We start from the raw sequence: 17,415 nt of genomic DNA on the forward strand, positions 1-17,415 counted from the left end.
GATTTTCCTTTGCTTTTGAAAATATAATTATGAAACACCAGAATTTTTTATTAACATTGCCAAGTGCTCAGAAATAATTCCTAGTTAAGGGTCTTGTAGATTCTAATCATCTTTTTGTTTATAAGCAATCTTTTGATTTCCTTTTATCTTTACATGTTAATTATTAGTAGTATAATTAAAATGGTTTCCTTTGTATAGAAATAAGGGGATGAAATGATACCATGCATTTCAGAAAAAGAATAAAACTAAAACTGTAAACTTGTTTCTCTTCTGCTGTTTTTCCTGTAGATATCTCCCCTTCTAAAAAGCAGTATTGTTAAGTTTGGTTTGTTTTAATACAGGTATTTTCTGTATAATATATATTTTTCTCTTAATGAAAACGGAATTTGATTATTATTATTTTAGACATTTTAAAGATGCAATATTCTTTTAAGAATAAAACTAAAAAGTCGATTTCATAATTTTAAATATTACACACATTTGTAAATATGAAATAAAATTTCTGTATTTTTTTAAGGCGCTTTTCATCACTAATGTGGGAAGTACGATATATAGAACATAATACACGAACATTTAATGAGCCAGGAAGCCCAATTGTGAAGTCTGCTAAATTTGTGACTGATCTTCTTCTGCATTTTATAAAGTGAGTTACATATTCATGCTTCAGTATAATAGTTCTAATAATTAATGACATGATTACAAAATGTGAAATAATTTAAAGTATAAAGTGCTAAAATGTAAACTGCAGTCATCTTTTGCATAGGTGATGTCACATAAGCATAGTTCCTCTTTTAAAGTAGAAAACCTTATTGTGAAATTTACGCTAGGCTTAATAGCACTTGCCTTATGTCCCAGAACTTAGGGAGGCAGAAAGAATGAATCAGTGTGACTTTGAAGAACTTCCAAGTTCCAGGCCAGGCAGGGTTTTATGGTAAGGTCCTGTCTCAGAAAAGAAATGAAAAATAAAATCACTTGTAAACTGTAGTCTTAAAATCATTATTACTTTACATATGTATTTATGGATGCCCTTAGCTTCGCAAATGTGCATGTACCACATGCATGCTGTACCCACAGAAGAAGGTGTTGAGTCTGAACTAGAGTAACAAGTGGATTTTAGCTGCCATGTGAGTGTTGAGAACCAAACCAGCGTTCTCAAGATCAGCAAGTGTTCTTAACCACTGAACTGTCTTTCTAGCTTCCAATATGAAACTCTGCCATTTTATTTGAGATCTTTCATTTTAACATTATACACTTAAGTATCAAATTAATTAATAAAATATTAGGCAATAGTGTAGGGTACTGAATTTGAATTTTCAAAATTGTCGTCTTAGCTATTTGGAAGGCTGGGACAAAATTGAGAATGGCCATATTAAGAGACACTTTTCTTTCTTATGTATTGTTTTGGCTTGCCTTGAATTCATAGATCTGCCTGCCTTTGCCTCCGTAGGTTGGGATGAACTACCATACCCACCTTAGGAGACATCTCAAGTAGAAAAAAAAAATTTCTTTCACAAAGTTTGTATTCTAATTCATCCCTCCCATAAATTAGTACGAGAATTAACTACCATTTAAGGCAGAAATACCTTTTTTCCCCTTACTCAGCTATTATGTAGCCTTTGAATGAACTGCGCCATAGAAATTGAAGCCAGCTGCTTAACTCGGCTTTTGGTAGAAAAGACTGTTCCAGTTGCTTACTAATGTCCTATTTATGTTGGGGATTTTTCACCCCAGTTTAAAAAGAGTTAGTACTGTATTTTAAAAGCTCACACAGCTACAAATAGCTTTCATTTTTATATAGTAATGGAAATATCCAAGCAATATCTAGTGGTTCTCAACTCACAGGTTGAAAGTCAATATCAGATATCCTGCATATCAGATACTTGCATTGTGACTCATACCCATAACAAAATTATAGTTATGAAGTAGTAACAAAATAATTTTACAGTTGGAATCACCACTACATGAGCAACTGTATGAAAGGGTCACAGCATTAGAAAGGTTGGGGATTATTGTTTTAAACAAATTTTTTTTAACGTAACCCTAGGTTTCATCCATTACCCTGAAATCAGTGGCAGTTTTGCTGGGTTACACATATTATACAGTATTGTTACTGTACAATAACTAAATGATAAGTAATTTGATTTAGTTACACTGTACTACACCATGAGACCCCATTTCAAAAGCATTCTGTGACTTTCTCTTTGTGATCTTTTTTGGGGGGGACTTTTACCATCATTTTACCTTACCTTTCTTGAGTGAAGTTAGTCACATGCATTGATTACCTGGGAAATTCTTACCTATGATACCTTTTTCAAACTGTCTATAAAATTATATAATAACAAATGTATTTAAATGAAATATTCAGTATTTAAATGAACATTTAACATCAAATATTTAGATTTAATGCTATGGCTACTTAAATGAAGGAAAAGATTTGGATTAGTCCATGAAAGCACATTTCATTCAAATTGTAACTGGAGATATAGCTTACTGATTGAGCGCTATACTAGTTTTTGGAAGACCCTAAGTTCTGATACCACTACCACCAAGAAAAAAAGGTCATGTTATTATCTTAAAATGAAAGCTAATATGGATATAAAGAATTCACTTATTTATTTATTCATTCATTGTTTTGTTTTGTTTTTTGAGACAGGGTTTTTTTTTTTTTTTTTTTTTTTTTTTTTTTTTTTTTTTTTTTTTTTTGTGTAGCCTTTGCTGTCCTGGAACTTGCTCTGTAGACAAGGCTGGTCTTGATTTCTGAGAGATCTACATGCCTCTGCCTTCTGAATTCTGGTATTAAAGGCAAGTGCCACCATTGCCTGGCAGATTTAAAGAATTTATGTTGCCTATCTCTGAAATTAACTGACTGTTACTTTTAAAATTTGTTGCTAATAGCTTTTAAAATAGGTAGGCTTTGAAATTTTGATTTATTTTTCAGTTGATTGTTAAGCAAAATTATACATACAAAATGATATAATAACACTTGGTGATAAATTACCATACTTTACTTTTGTAATAGAGTTTTATATGATAGATAAACATTGCTAAAATTTAATGAAAATAGGCTAATAAAGAGAATTATGAAAAATAATGATAGAGGATAATCCAGTACATAGTAGAATGTTAAGATTACAAACAAGACTGAATTCAGGAGAAGTTAGGTTAGAGAAAAGTCATTCCAGGGATAAGAGATAGGATTATGTGAGCTGACATAAATTACTAACAGTGATTTGATGTGGCCAGTAAGATGGCTTAGCAAATAAGAAACTCGCTGCCTAGTGTAACAATCCAATTCCAAGTGCTGACAAGGTGTAAGGTGAGGAGAGAAAACCACAGGTTGTCTTTTGTCATCCTTATGTATACCATAGCATGTGTGTGCCTCCTTCACTTCAGCTGATGGGCTGTAGGTTTCTTGTTTTGCTTTGTTTTTGTTTTGTTTTGAGAAATGAATCAGTGGAGTAGAGATTATGAGTGAAGTAGTAGGGCATGGCTATACTGTTGGCTTGGAACAGTCTTTGATTGCCAACTTAAGGAATTAAGGTTTTTTAAAGATTTGCCTTTGTTGTGTCTGTCTGTGTCTGTGAGGGTATGTTTATGCAAATGCCCGTCTGCTCAGAGAGACATCAGATATTCTGGAGCTGGAGTTACAGGCAGTTGTAAACTGATGGAAACTAAACTCTGGTTCTTTGGAAGAACAGTATGCACTCTTAACTAATGAGCCATCTCTTCAACTATTAGGAAATAGGCTTCTGAAATATGAGTTCTGAAAGCAAATACATATTAAAAATATTTTGTTATGCATAGTTTCATTTACATTATACCTTAAAATATTCATTTCAGTATAATATCTTCTAGTAAAACCTACAGACAAGACAAGGTGAAAAGCATAAAAAGCTGGTATTGTGGGTAAACAACTGATAGTTTATGGAAATGAGAAAAGGGAAGAGTCCAAGAATGTGAGGATAGAATTCGTGGTAGCAGACCATTAGCTGAGTTTTCAAGAGACAGGGATAGTTAAAATCTGAGAAGTCTCATGACTATAAAAATGGTATGCTGTTTAAAAAAAAAAAAGTGAGAGACAATAGTAGAAGAGAGTAGTAGGTTGTGGAAGTTAAGTAGAGAAAGGAAGTTGTAGGTGATGCTGACAGAAGGAGAAAACTAAAGACAATGTTTTATGGAATATATTCACTTGAGATGGACAGTAACAGGAATTGGAAGGCAGGATATATTAACTTTACCTTGAAGATCCAAGAATAGATAATAACCAGGCACAGTGGTGAGCTGAGCAAAATTGAGACATGAATCAAATGTATATGGATATTGTATTATAGTCAACAAAGAGCAAAATTTGTTAGGCTTTAAGTTTTTATCCTAAAATCTGGTTTTAGGAACAATTTCTTAAGACATAGCTCTAATCAGATATCAACATTTTATTTTATTGCTTAGGGATCAGACTTGTTATAACATAATTCCACTTTACAACTCAATGAAGAAGAAAGTTTTGTCTGACTCAGAGGTATGTAACTTATTTCACTATAATTGCTATAGTAAGTAACATTACATATTATAGTATACTAAGTAAAATTTACATGTAATAGTTTTTATATTAAAATTGTTAGAAAATTGCTTTTACCAGTATTATATTGTTAACTTTTGCTATCATATTTAGAATTTACTTGAGATTGAAAATTTTTAATGGAAGATTTTGCTGAATCAGTCAAGTGCCATAATAATATGCGTTATGATTTTTCTAAAGAGTGAAAGGAATAGCTACCAAGTGATGAGGTCTAGGATGTTTCATGAATTGGATGTTTTATTTCCTCGTAGGAAGAAGAGAAAGATGCTGATGGACCAGGAACTTCTACCCGGAAAAGGAAGGTAACGGCATTGTGGTTTTAATTGCTTTTTGTTTGTTTGTTTGTTTGTTTTTTTGTTAACAGAAGTATTTTTGTTGTATTAAAGTGTACAAAAAGCTTTTTTCTAAATAATTTTCCAAGAAAGGTTAGTATTTTATATGAGTTTTAAATTTCTAATCTGAAAACATGACATTCAAAGTGCTCAAAAACCTAAATTTTGAGTACTGAGAAAAAAAAGTTTCTTGTTTTTGTTTTCAGATTTTGATTAGTATTCCTCAGTGTTAATCTATGCACATATTACAAAACAAAAAAGACTTTTTTCTGACTTTTCATGTCAGAAATGCCCAGTGTATGCTAACTACCTAAGATTGTACTAAAAGCACAAATCAGTCTAGTGTGATACCTCAGTTAATAGAGTGCTTGCTCTGCAGCCTTTAAGACCTGAGTTTAATCCCCAGTACCCACAGAAATCCAGATGTGTAGCTCAGTGTAATCACAGTGCTGGAAAGGTGACGACACTTGCTAGCCAGTGAGCCCAGTGGTTCTGTGAAATACCCTAAACAAACAAGGTTTTCAATGGTTAAGACAGCACTCAGTTTGGTTCTCAGCCCCGTCTTGGGCCGTTAACAACTACTTCAGCTTTAGAGTGTATTTTGATTCCATCCAGCCTTTGCTGGCACCTATGCCTACATGCACATACCCACCTCACATGCCATTATTAAAAATAAAATCAGTCTATGGGCATGATGACATGCCCTTAATCTGAGCACCAAAGAGGTAGATCTCAGCCTGGTTTAAGTAGTAAGTTGTAAGTAGTAAGTTGTAGGCCAGCCCGGACAGTGTAGAAGAGTCCATCTCAGATACACAAACAAATTAATGCAAATTAATACTTTGAAATGAAAACACAGTTGATGGCTCTTATCAGATGTCTTATCACATAGACCTCACATGTGGGTGCGAGCACACATAGCAGGTGAGTGAGTGAGTGAGTGAGTGAGTGAGTGAAAGAACAAGTTTTGTTGCATAATAGCTGTTAATAATAAACTTATTTTTTATTTCAGGATCATCAGCCTAGAAGAAGGTTACGCAACAGAGCTCAGTCTTATGATATTCAAGCATGGAAAAAACAATGTCAAGAATTATTAAATCTCATATTTCAATGTGAAGATTCAGAGCCTTTTCGACAGCCAGTAGATCTTCTTGAATATCCAGTAAGGATTTCTAAGATTTCTTTGACACAGCTTTTTTATTACTGTGCTTCATTTCCTCATTAGTTCATACATGTTCTCATTACCTATTCAGTTACAAAGAACTCTTAAATTGGAAAGTATAGTAAAATGAAAAGAGACCTAAAATATGCCTGTAAAGAACTGGCTTATATGCTTCTAGCTATTCTATTACCAGTTTTATAACTTAGAGTAAGCCACTTAATTTTCCCATATATTTTTTTTTAACTAATTTTTTAACTACTTGTGTTAGTTTGCTTTTGAATTGATGTGGCAAACACCAAGACCAAAAGCAACCTTGGGAGAAAAGGGTTTATTTAACTTACAAAATAGAGCCCATTATTAAGGGAAGCTGGGGCTGTAACTGAAACAAAAACTCATGAGGAATGCTCCTTATTGGCTTGCTCGGTTACCTTTCTTATACGACCTAGGACCATCTGCACAGGGTTAGCACCACTGAGGGTTGGACCATTCCTCATCCTCCATCCCCTACAGACCTCTAACTGTGCAAGTTTGATGGAAGCAAATCTTCAACTGACTTACCTCTTCCAAGATAATCTACCTTGTGTCAAGTTGACTACTACTATCCTACTACCACTGTTACTACTACTACTAATAATAAATTACCAGCACAACTCCTTACTTCTTCATATTAATTCTAAGGACGTAAAACTATTATCTCATGGATTTATGGTGATGTAATTAAAATTATTTTATATATGTCATGGATGGTTGATACCCTTGGGAGGCTTGCCCTTTTCAGAAGAGAAACAAAGGAGGAATGGATTAGGGTAAGAGTAGGGCGATTTGCGGTCAGAATGTAAAAAACAAAAAGACTATCACTAATTTCATTCATTCATTCATTCATTCATTCATTCATTTATTTATTTATTTATTTATTTTTAGATTTATTTATGCATATAAGCACTCTTATTTCTATATTTGCCTACATGGCAGAAGAGAACATCGGATCCCTTTATAGATGGTTGTGAGCCACCACGTGGTTGCTGGGAATTGAACTCAGGACTCTGGAAGAGCAAACAGTACTCTTAACTGCTGAGCCATCTGTCCAGCCCGAGACTGTCACTATTAAAAAATACGTATTTAGGTAACATCAGTATATGAGCTTTAGGGAAATAGGTAGTTAAAAGTGTTGAGATTATATGATTCAGCTATTCATAATTGCATACAGACATAGAGATGTCAATTTAGGTTGAAGTGATATTAAAAACATCTTCTAGTTATGGATTCAAGATTGTACAGATTATATGCCATCACAACCTAAATAGAATTTCATCTACATTTTTTTATATAGGCATCTTAATTAGAAATGATGAGTATAGACAAGTGTTGAGAGATACCATAAGGTTTTTTATTTTCCAAAACCAGAAATAGGTTCATTAAGTGTGCAAGACAAATGTTTAGGTATAACAGTGTAGTATCTTCTGTTAGTATGAAACTCACCTTCCCAGAATTTCAGAATTGAGTTTCTACTGTATACAGCACTCAGATTTTCAGAAGCTAGGCTTCCCTTAATTTCCTACAAGTCCCTGTAGTTTTAAAGCCGTGAGTTACAATTTACTTGTCCTATTAATTGTTTGTATTTTGAGCCTTAATGTTTTTATTCTGGAGATATTAAATATTAGCCTTCTGCAGAAATAAATAGGCCTTGTTCCATACTTAGGAAAGAATTTAGACCCAAGAACCCATTCTAAACCAACTGAGAGATTTGCACACTAATTAAAGATCTAGAATAATACATTCCACAACAAATGTCATTCAAACAAATGTCATTCTTAGCTCTGGTGTGAGAGAGAGATCTCCTTTAAAGCATATGCCATTTAAAGGGCTTAGACTCTAAATGTGTACTATTTTGGTATAGAAAATGAAATTATAAAACCTCTTCATTTAGCACATGGGAAAGATTAGAAAAAAATAAAATGAACAAATGGGGAAAAAAAAAAACCTAATATTCATTGAAGTCATTGGGAAAGTGTGTTTCTAACCATAATGAAATTATCAGCAGGAAAATCTCCGAGGTAGATCAGAGTGGCCTGGAACTCATTTCCTTTTGCTCTGCCTCAGAAGTGCTAGATGATAACATACAGCACTACCAAATTAGGCTGTGCATATACTTGTACACAGTCAGTAGATCAAATCAGTGTGTGGTCAGTGTCAACATTTGTGTGATGAACTTAAAATGGTCTAAAACTAGTGTATAGTAAGTAGAATCAGATCTCTGGAAATCTGTGTGTGCTCACTTCTCAGCATAGTAAAGGAAGAGTGAAAGGAAAAGGAAAAGGCTATTGTACTCAAATAACCAAAAGCTGAAGTCGTGCTGTTGAAAAGGGGCAACACTCTGTACTACTAAATTTTTCACACTGTACTTACTAGTAGCTCCGTTTCATTCCATCTTGTTGCTTTATTGTTTTTATCCAGTTCACTTCTTATATGAAAAGTGTAGGCTTTCTGACATCTATTTATAGTTATTATTATTGTTTATCACAAAAATACCTATTTGTTAAATTCTGAAACTTGAAATTACTGTGACTTGAGCCTCTGTGTAGATGGGATGTCTTGGGGAGTTTGAGATCTATTTTTGTCCTAAGTTTATGTGTACCACATGTTTGCCTGGTGCTTACAGAGTTCAAAGGAGGGCATTGGATCCCCAGAGCTCAAATTAAAGGATGGTCATAAGCCACCATGTGGGTGCTGGAAAGTGAGCACTGGTCCTCTGCAAGAGCTACAAGTGCTCTTACCTACTGAGCCATCTCTCCAGCTCCACTTTGATTATGTTTCTTCATTTTATAGTGTTTCCATGAGTCAACATTCATTAGATTTCTAGGTAGGCTGAAGTTTTTCGGTTTTTAATGTTTTGTTTTTACAAATGATTATTACTAGTTCTGTAACTTATAAAAATCCTGTGAGTTCTTATGCTGTAAAATGATACTTTCCTAGTAGTAATAAGACTGCTTGTTTCCTTCTCTCCTAGGACTACAGAGACATCATTGACACTCCAATGGACTTTGCTACTGTCAGAGAAACTTTAGAGGCTGGGAATTATGAGTCACCAATGGAGCTATGTAAAGATGTCAGGCTCATCTTTAGTAATTCTAAAGCATATACACCAAGCAAAAGATCAAGGGTAGATTATCAAATTGTTTTTATTTTGCTAAAACAGTGTCAACTCTAAATGTTTTTACTTAAATGGAGCAAAATTAACTGTCTATTATGTTGGCAGTATTAATGATCATGTATTACTTTCTACTGTGCTTTTGTGTGTGTGTGTGAGAGAGAGAGAGAGAGATTCAGACAGTGATATCATTCAAACACTGACTCAGTTCAGGAATAGTTGCCTTTTTAAAGGTAGTATGATTATTGTCTTGTTAAGTCCTACAACAGTGAAGAGATCATACTGATAATAGTCCTAGCAAGTGAAGTGAACTAGTTTCTAACCCTTGGGGCTAGTTTGAGAATGACAGAATTCATAATGAGGAATATTGCCACTCTCCCAACAAGAATTTTTCTGTTATAGATCTCAAATAATGTCTAAACTAAAAATAGTTAATTTTAAAAATGTTTTAGTTTACTTTCCATCAGAAGAGATCAAAAAAATTCAAACAACAGCTTTTAAATTCTAGAAAATTTAACTAGAAAAATATTTACAATTTACTAAATAGGCATTTTCTTTTGGGAAATATTTCACCTGTTTTGTGGATATTTTTTCTCTGTAGATTTACAGCATGAGTTTACGCCTGTCTGCTTTCTTTGAAGAACATATTAGTTCAGTTTTGTCAGATTATAAGTCTGCCCTTCGTTTTCATCAAAGAAATACCATAACCAAAAGAAGGAAGAAACGAAATAGAAGCAGCTCCCTTTCCAGCAGCGCTGCATCAAGGTACTTAGTTCCTTTTAAATGACTCAGACTAATCTTAAACTTTGTCATCTAAATGGTAGAACTTGGTGGTTTTTAATGCTTCCTTTACTATTCCCTATATTGCAGAATGATATATTTGACATGCAAGTTCCTATGATGTGGAGGATTTTTAATCTTTTAAACTAAAGCTTTTCTAGTGTAAGTGCTTAAATTCAAACTGCTAAATCTATACAGTAAAACAGCATTTTTAGGATAGTGTTGGCATCATGCTTTCTGTCATATAACTGTAACATTTACGATGATCCTTCACTAAATATTCACTTTCCAAAGGCTCACAACCATATGAAATCCACTACAAATCTCATATTTTAACATATTTCATAATAGTATAAGTATTGAATTCAGCTGTATTATAAAAGTTTAAAATTTAAAATATATGTGGAGAATTGTTAAGAATGACTAATAATGTCATCTAATCTTATTTACAGCCCTGAAAGGAAAAAAAGGATTTTAAAACCCCAGCTGAAGCCAGAAATAGCTACCTCTCCATTCTCTGTACCTACGCGATCAGTACTACCAAGGCATAATGCTGCTCAGATAAATGGTAAACCAGAATCCAATTCTGTTGTTCGAACCAGGAGCAACCGAGTGGCGGTAGATCCGGTTATCAATGAGCAGCCATCCACATCATCTGCCACAAAAGCTTTTACTTCAAAAACTAATGCATCTGCCATGCCAGGAAAAACAAGTAAGACTTAGTCACATTTTCTACAGCAAGGTCTTATTTTTCCTTAAAAGAAAACTTGATTTTTATGTGGGCTTTAGTAATTAACCTAAAGCCGCTGATTATGTTTTCTTCATTGCTTTTCTTCTTTTGGAAAAATGAAAGGCTACAAGAAAACTTTAATAAGTGCAGGCCAACTAGAAGCTTTCATCTCAGCTCTTTTAGTCTTTTCTCACTAGAAGGTAGATTCCTGGGCTTGTCTAGTATGAATGGGTCCCTGGTTACATTCCAGCACTACAAAAAAGAAAGATTTTGTAAGGAAGCTTTAAGTATCACTCCGTTTTGTCCTCTTTTCTAATTGAGGTAGTTCAGGTTAATACCAATCCCAGACGTTTGCTTACCCTTGAGTTCAACAAGTCGTAGCTTCTGATCTTTTTACATTTGTGTTTTAGTGCTAGAGAATTCTGTGAAACATTCCAAAGCCTTGAGTACACTTTCAAGTCCTAGTCAACCCACATTTGGCCATGGTACGAGGAATAATTCTGCAAAAGAAAACATGGAAAAGGAAAAGCCTGTCAAACGTAAAATGAAGTCTTCTGTACTCTCAAAAGCATCCATGCTTCCAAAGTCATCGGCTGTCATTGATCAAGGTAAACTGTTACATTTGGGTGTGATAGTGCATGGCTGTGGACAGACTGAGACAGGAAGATCATAGATCCATCTTCTTTCTTTGGATGGTCTTCCCCCCACCCGTCTCTTCTCTCCTGTTTTTTCTCCTGTTACCCTTTGAACTCAATATACCATCTCTAGGATCCTTTAAATTTTTTTCTCATTTTATATGTGTAGGTGTTTTGTCTTTATGTATGTCTATGAGAAAGGTGCATACGATGCCTATGGAGGTTAGAAGAGGGAATCAAATCCCCAGAAACTGGAGTTAGGAATAGTTATGAACCACTTTGTGGATTCTGGGAATCAAACCCCAGGTCCTGTGGAAGACAAGCATTTTTAACCTGTGAGACATCTCTCCAGCTCAATTTTTAATTTTTTAATCAACTTAACTTGCCGTAGTTGGATAAATGTTTTAATAAACAAACAAATGAGTTTGACCATGACAGTTTTGCATTTCTTAATTTTTTTTTAATTTTTGAAATTTTATATATTTGTGCAATGTATTTTGGTCATAGTCATTACTTCCCCCATGAACTCCCACGATTGCTCTCCATGTCTCACTCCATATTCTCTTCTTTTGTTATTAATACCCAAAGTCCAGTTAATACTGCCATTATTCACATGGGTTTGGGGCCACCTCCTAAAGCATGGACCATACACTCCTCAGACACATCTTCAGTGAAAGTGGTTGGTCTTCCCTCATCAGCCCTGAACTGCCAGTAGCTACTTTGCCACGCATGGAGTCTCAGGTTCTCCTACCCCATTCAGGTTGAGATTTTGACTGACTTTATCTTATGTTGATAACCACAGCTACTGTGAGTTGATGTGTATAACAGCCATGTTATGTCCATAAGTCTGTCACCTTCCTTCTCTTCCCCCAGCTCTTAGATTGTTTTTGCCCCTTTGCCTTGATTGAGCAGAGGTTAGTGTAGATGATTCATCCACAGCTGAGCAATCAATTATACTCTGCACTCCTATCTAGAAAGGAGTCTTAGCACTTACCACTACCCACTGAGGAGAGCAGCTTCTCCAACCAAAGTTTATAGCAACACACATCTATAGGTATAAATGTAGATAGATATTTAGTAGAAAGCCATTTGACAGTATGACCATCTAGCCAAAAGCACCAACAAACAGCCTGTTCACTCGCCTAGTGTGTACAGTCTCCCTAAATCATGGGCTTTGGGTGGGGGGGTTGGCAAGAAATAAACAGGCCTTCTCTCCACTTAGAGATGGTTGGTTACCCTGTAAAAAACAAGACATTATTGTACCAGTAGACACACGTTGCCTGGCAGTTTGGTATTGTGTATATAGGCTCCAACTCTTACTTGAGACAGTTGTGTTTTCTTTCCCTGCAGGTTGTGTAACACCTTTTGGTACTACATAAGAATAGGCAGCAGGGAGAGAGTTTGGGGATCAGTTGCAGTTTATTTCCTGTATCCAAAGTGAGGAATGACTTCATGAATAGACTCTTCACCTCTAGTTGTGGTGGGCAACCAAGATCAATGGAAAATGGCTTGTGTTGTTTAGGTGCTTCCAGGCTCTCCCTTACCCTTGAGACCAACACTGAGACTCCCATGTCTTCTAGGAGCAATAGTAGCCACTCATGCATGGTTCTTTTCAGTTTCTTCTTTTTAAAATAAGGTTAATAAAATAAAACCTGATAAAATTAGGTTTTAAAAAAGCAGTGGATTTCCTTCAGGCTTTACATATATCCTTAGTTTGGAATAACCTACTCCCAACCTCTTCCCAGTCCTCCTGTGTCCACTTACATTTTTAATTCCAAATATTCTCCTTTCTCTTCTTTCATAAGGCTTGTTGTGGTATGTTCCCTCTAATTTTTTTCTTAACTTTTCTGACTAGTTTTGGTTTGAGCTTCATTTTGTCAGGTATTAGAATACCAAGTATTAGCATGGTGGCGCATACCTGTAATTACAGCACTCAGGGAGGCAGCAGCAGCCAGGTCTCTCTGAGTTTGAGGCCAGCCTGGTTTACAAAGTGAGTCCAGGATGGCCAAGGTTACAACAGAGAAATCATGTCTCAAACAACAACAAAAGAATACTAATTATTGTTTCCTAATTATATTTGCCTGGAACACATATTTTTCTGTCCTTTCATGGAACTGTTTTGTAACCAGTTTGCTAGTCTATTCTTTTAAATAGGGAGTGGAGGTATTGATATTCAGAGTTATTATTCAAAGTTCTATCTGTATTCATATCATTTTATTATTTGATTAGTTGGTTTTGGGTTTTGGTGTTTTCTTGAACTTTTTAGGTTTAATGATTTCATTCTGGGAAGTTGTGATTTCTCTTTCCAATATTAGATTTGCTACACATTATAATCCACATTGACAGCTTCAGACTTTCAGAAATTGGAATATATCTTTGTGGGACCCTCTGCCTATATAAACTCCTCAGTTGAATAATTATGTGTTATTTTGATGGACCTGCCTTCATACATGACTTGACCTTTCTCTCTACTGCATCCTTATTTTGTGTTTTCAGTGTTTTGATACCATGTGATGGAGTAGTGTTCTTTTTATGGTCCTTTCTATTTGGTGTTCTGTTAGGCCTCTTCTTGTACCTCTATGTTTAGGAAATTTTCTTCTGTGATTTTTCTGGAAAACTTAGCATGGTATTCCTTTGTCATCATAGTTTGAATGTCAGATCTTTTTACAGTCTCTCAAAAAAAGAGGAAATTAAAAAGTTATATGTGTATATAATTGACCTTTGCTGAGTGATCAAATTCCTCTGCTCATGTCTTAGTTTATTTCTTTTATCAACTGTCTTCATGGAAAGCAAAAGGGTACACAGACCTCAGGCAATTTGTTTGGTAGAAACAACTTACTTTATGCACATTCCCACATATTTTCTACCATACCCTCAACCCGCAAAATTGTTTATGGGAAGTTTCTAATTTTTCCCTCTCTTTGCTCCCTGTGCTGTGATTTGTTGGATTTCTTAGCTTTTTAGCATGGAATTTGTTAACAGTAATATTTTTAACCAAGATAATTTATGGTGGTCCACATGACAGGATTTATATGATGTCCGTATTGTATGATTACAGATTATCATTTGTCATTCAATTACATAGAGAGCTAGAATATTTGAATAGCATATAAAAAATTTCTTTTATTTTCAGTGTTAACAGTATATATCTATGGATGTACACATAAGTGTCTGCATGTGGAGGCCAGCAGTTAATGTTAAGTGTTTTTTAATTTCTCATCTTATATTTTGAGACAGGACCTCTGTACCTTGACTGTCCCACTTGGTGAGGTTGGTGTCCAGAGATCCAGGGTCTCCTGGACTTTGTTTCCCCAGCTGTTGGACTCAAGTTAGTGGTTCCTGGAGATCCAAGCTTAAGTCATGATGTTTGCACACAAAGCAAGCACTTAACCAACTGATCCACTTTTGCAACCCTCGGTTGTTGTTTTATTTCTTAATCCTCTTTAAACAGTTCTGAGAACACAGTTTATAATCAAATATAACTTATTTATAAGTTTATAAATCAGAGTAGGTATAGGGTATCAAAGTCATGGCAGATTTTATGGAAAGTAACTAATATACATTATTGCAGCAGATATATTCCTAATTATGTTGTGTACGGGAATTAAGAAGGAAAATTCTTTGTATGTCCAGAGAACATGAACAAGCCTCTTTAGACTGTAGCCTCTTCTCTGATACAGAACTTATTGTGATCATATTCATAGAAAATGAAATAAAAGCTAGCAATTTTCCAGTCTTTACTGTTTGCCTCTTCTCACTGATTAAATGCTGAAAGGAAGGATAACAGTTAATGTGTGTATTTATTAAGAACATTTTTCTATGACTTAACCCCTTAAGAGTAGTGATACTGAAATACCCTGTGTTTAGTGAATTAAACAGTAAGCTACTTTGTGATGAACTGCAAATAAATATGATTCATTTCATGTGATTCAAACAAAACTATTTACATATTAGAATGTGTAATACAGGTAGTAGATACGGAATTTTTACTCTTTGCTATCAATGACAGCACCAACTTAGGTCTTTTATTTGTACTTAAATCTGTCTTTCTGTCTTCATTAATAATCTTTTCACAGGGGCCAATAAGATGGATTAGCAGGTAATTGCCCTGCAAGTCTGGTAATCTCAATTCCATTCTCAGAACCTATGTTGTAGAGAACTCCCTCCCAAAAGTTGCCCTCTGACTTCCATAGATGGTGACACATGTGCCACTTCCACACCGACATGATCATCTGAGTGCACACACAATAAATGAACTCCTAAAAATAAAAAGGATATCTAGGTCATAGCTGTAGAAACTTATCAATTCTCTTACTCATTTCATTAGAAGAACTTTATTCATTATTATTATTATATTACATAAAAGTAAACTAGTGCCCTTAGCAACTAGTTGGAGGGCTAAGCAACCCCAAAAATCCATTTTATATTAAGTGTATTGCTTTTCCCTTTCAGGAGATTGTAAGAACAATGTTCTCATACCAGGAACCATTCAAGTAAATGGCCATGGAGGACAGCCATCGAAACTTGTGAAGAGAGGACCTGGGAGGAAGCCTAAGATAGAAGTTAACACCAGTAGTGGTGAAGTTACACACAAGAAGAGAGGCAGAAAACCCAAAAACCTGCAGTGTGCAAAGCAAGAAAACTCTGAGCAAAATAATATGCATCCCATCAGAGGTGACGTAGTTCCTTCTTCAACATGTAACTTTCTTTCTGAAACTAATGTTGTTAAGGAGGATTTGTTACAGAAGAAGAGTCGTGGAGGCAGAAAACCCAAAAGGAAGATGAAAACACAAAACCTGGATTCAGAACTCATAGTTCCTACAAATGTTAAAGCGTTAAGGAGAAGTAACCGGAAAAAAACAGATGATCCTATAGATGAGGAAGAAGAGTTTGAAGAACTCAAAGGCTCTGAACCTCACATGAGAACTAGAAACCAAGGTCGAAGGACAGCTTTCTATAATGAGGATGACTCAGAAGAGGAGCAGAGGCAGCTCTTGTTTGAAGACACCTCTTTGACTTTTGGAACTTCTAGTAGAGGGCGAGTCCGAAAGTTGACTGAGAAAGCAAAGGCTAATTTAATTGGTTGGTAACTTGGAGTGGAATATTGTGCTTCAAAATCTATAAAGCAGGTACAGTTAAGGAGAAAATAGAGCTACAGTTTCTGCTTCCTGGCTGCTATGATGGATTAGGGAATGCTACAATTTGACTTGGGAAAAAAGGAAAGAAAAAAAAAAACAAATTTAGAAGATAATTTACTTCTTTGAATGAAAAAAAGTCTATATACATATATATTTCAAATGTTTGCTATTTATTGCCCTTAGGTAGGTTATTCGTTTCCACATTCATTTCACTCACTATTTGAAATTGAGAACCTGTTACAAATTTCTGATTTATTTGGAGAAGAAACATCTCTGCTACATATTTCTAGTGATAGAGTGTTTCCTGTTAAATTGAGTTATTTTTGACCAAGTGAGGTACATTTTTACTGATAACAGAAGTCATGCCCCTTGGAAGAAAGATATTACACAGAGTAGCAGTACATTAAGAAACGTTTCCTCTAAAGATAACTTTAAAGTTCCCACCAATTTGTTATGCTGAAAAGTGTTGTTAGTTGTAGGGTATTCAACTACAGAATATCTAGAGGAAGCTTTTGTTTACTCCATTTCTGCCAAACTTAGGAGAAAATGTATTGATGCAAAGGAAACATATCCACATTGGAAAACATTTGACTGTCTAATTTTTCAGACCTTGATTCTTATATCAGTCACTCTATCTCTGTTTATTGTGCCAAAGACTGAGAATCAGTGCAGTTGGAAAGCCTGTTTTTGACTGTCAGAACAGCATACACTTTTCAATACTGGAAAAGCTATATATTCTAAAGAGCAAGTTATTACTGAATTATGCTGAGTTGTATCTTTTTTTGGTACTAAAAGTAGGAAAATAATGCACTGGTGGGTCCTTTGACAGAGATATCTTAGAGAAAATGTTTTAAGTGGTTAAAGGATTCAAGGAAAATACAGAAAAAAGTATGGATTTGATGTTTACTTAATCTGGA

At 34.8% G+C, this 17,415-nt stretch overlaps 1 protein-coding gene across 1 annotated transcript in view; it reads left to right on the top strand.

Annotated features, from left to right (window-relative positions):
- Phip (pleckstrin homology domain interacting protein) overlaps window positions 1-17,415 on the top strand; it is a gene marked incomplete in the record, with an annotated part of 120,542 nt that overhangs the window by 99,120 nt on the left and 4,007 nt on the right. The window contains 9 exon segments of the mRNA XM_055602467.1: window positions 518-643; window positions 4,447-4,516; window positions 4,828-4,878; window positions 5,918-6,067; window positions 9,075-9,227; window positions 9,817-9,980; window positions 10,448-10,707; window positions 11,136-11,333; window positions 15,813-16,489. Coding sequence (XP_055458442.1) covers window positions 518-643; window positions 4,447-4,516; window positions 4,828-4,878; window positions 5,918-6,067; window positions 9,075-9,227; window positions 9,817-9,980; window positions 10,448-10,707; window positions 11,136-11,333; window positions 15,813-16,450 — 1,810 coding nt within the window.

This window comes from Psammomys obesus, unplaced genomic scaffold (genome assembly GCF_907164565.1).
Source record: "Psammomys obesus unplaced genomic scaffold, mPsaObe1.curated_primary_1811, whole genome shotgun sequence".
Classification (NCBI taxonomy): domain Eukaryota; kingdom Metazoa; phylum Chordata; class Mammalia; order Rodentia; family Muridae; genus Psammomys; species Psammomys obesus.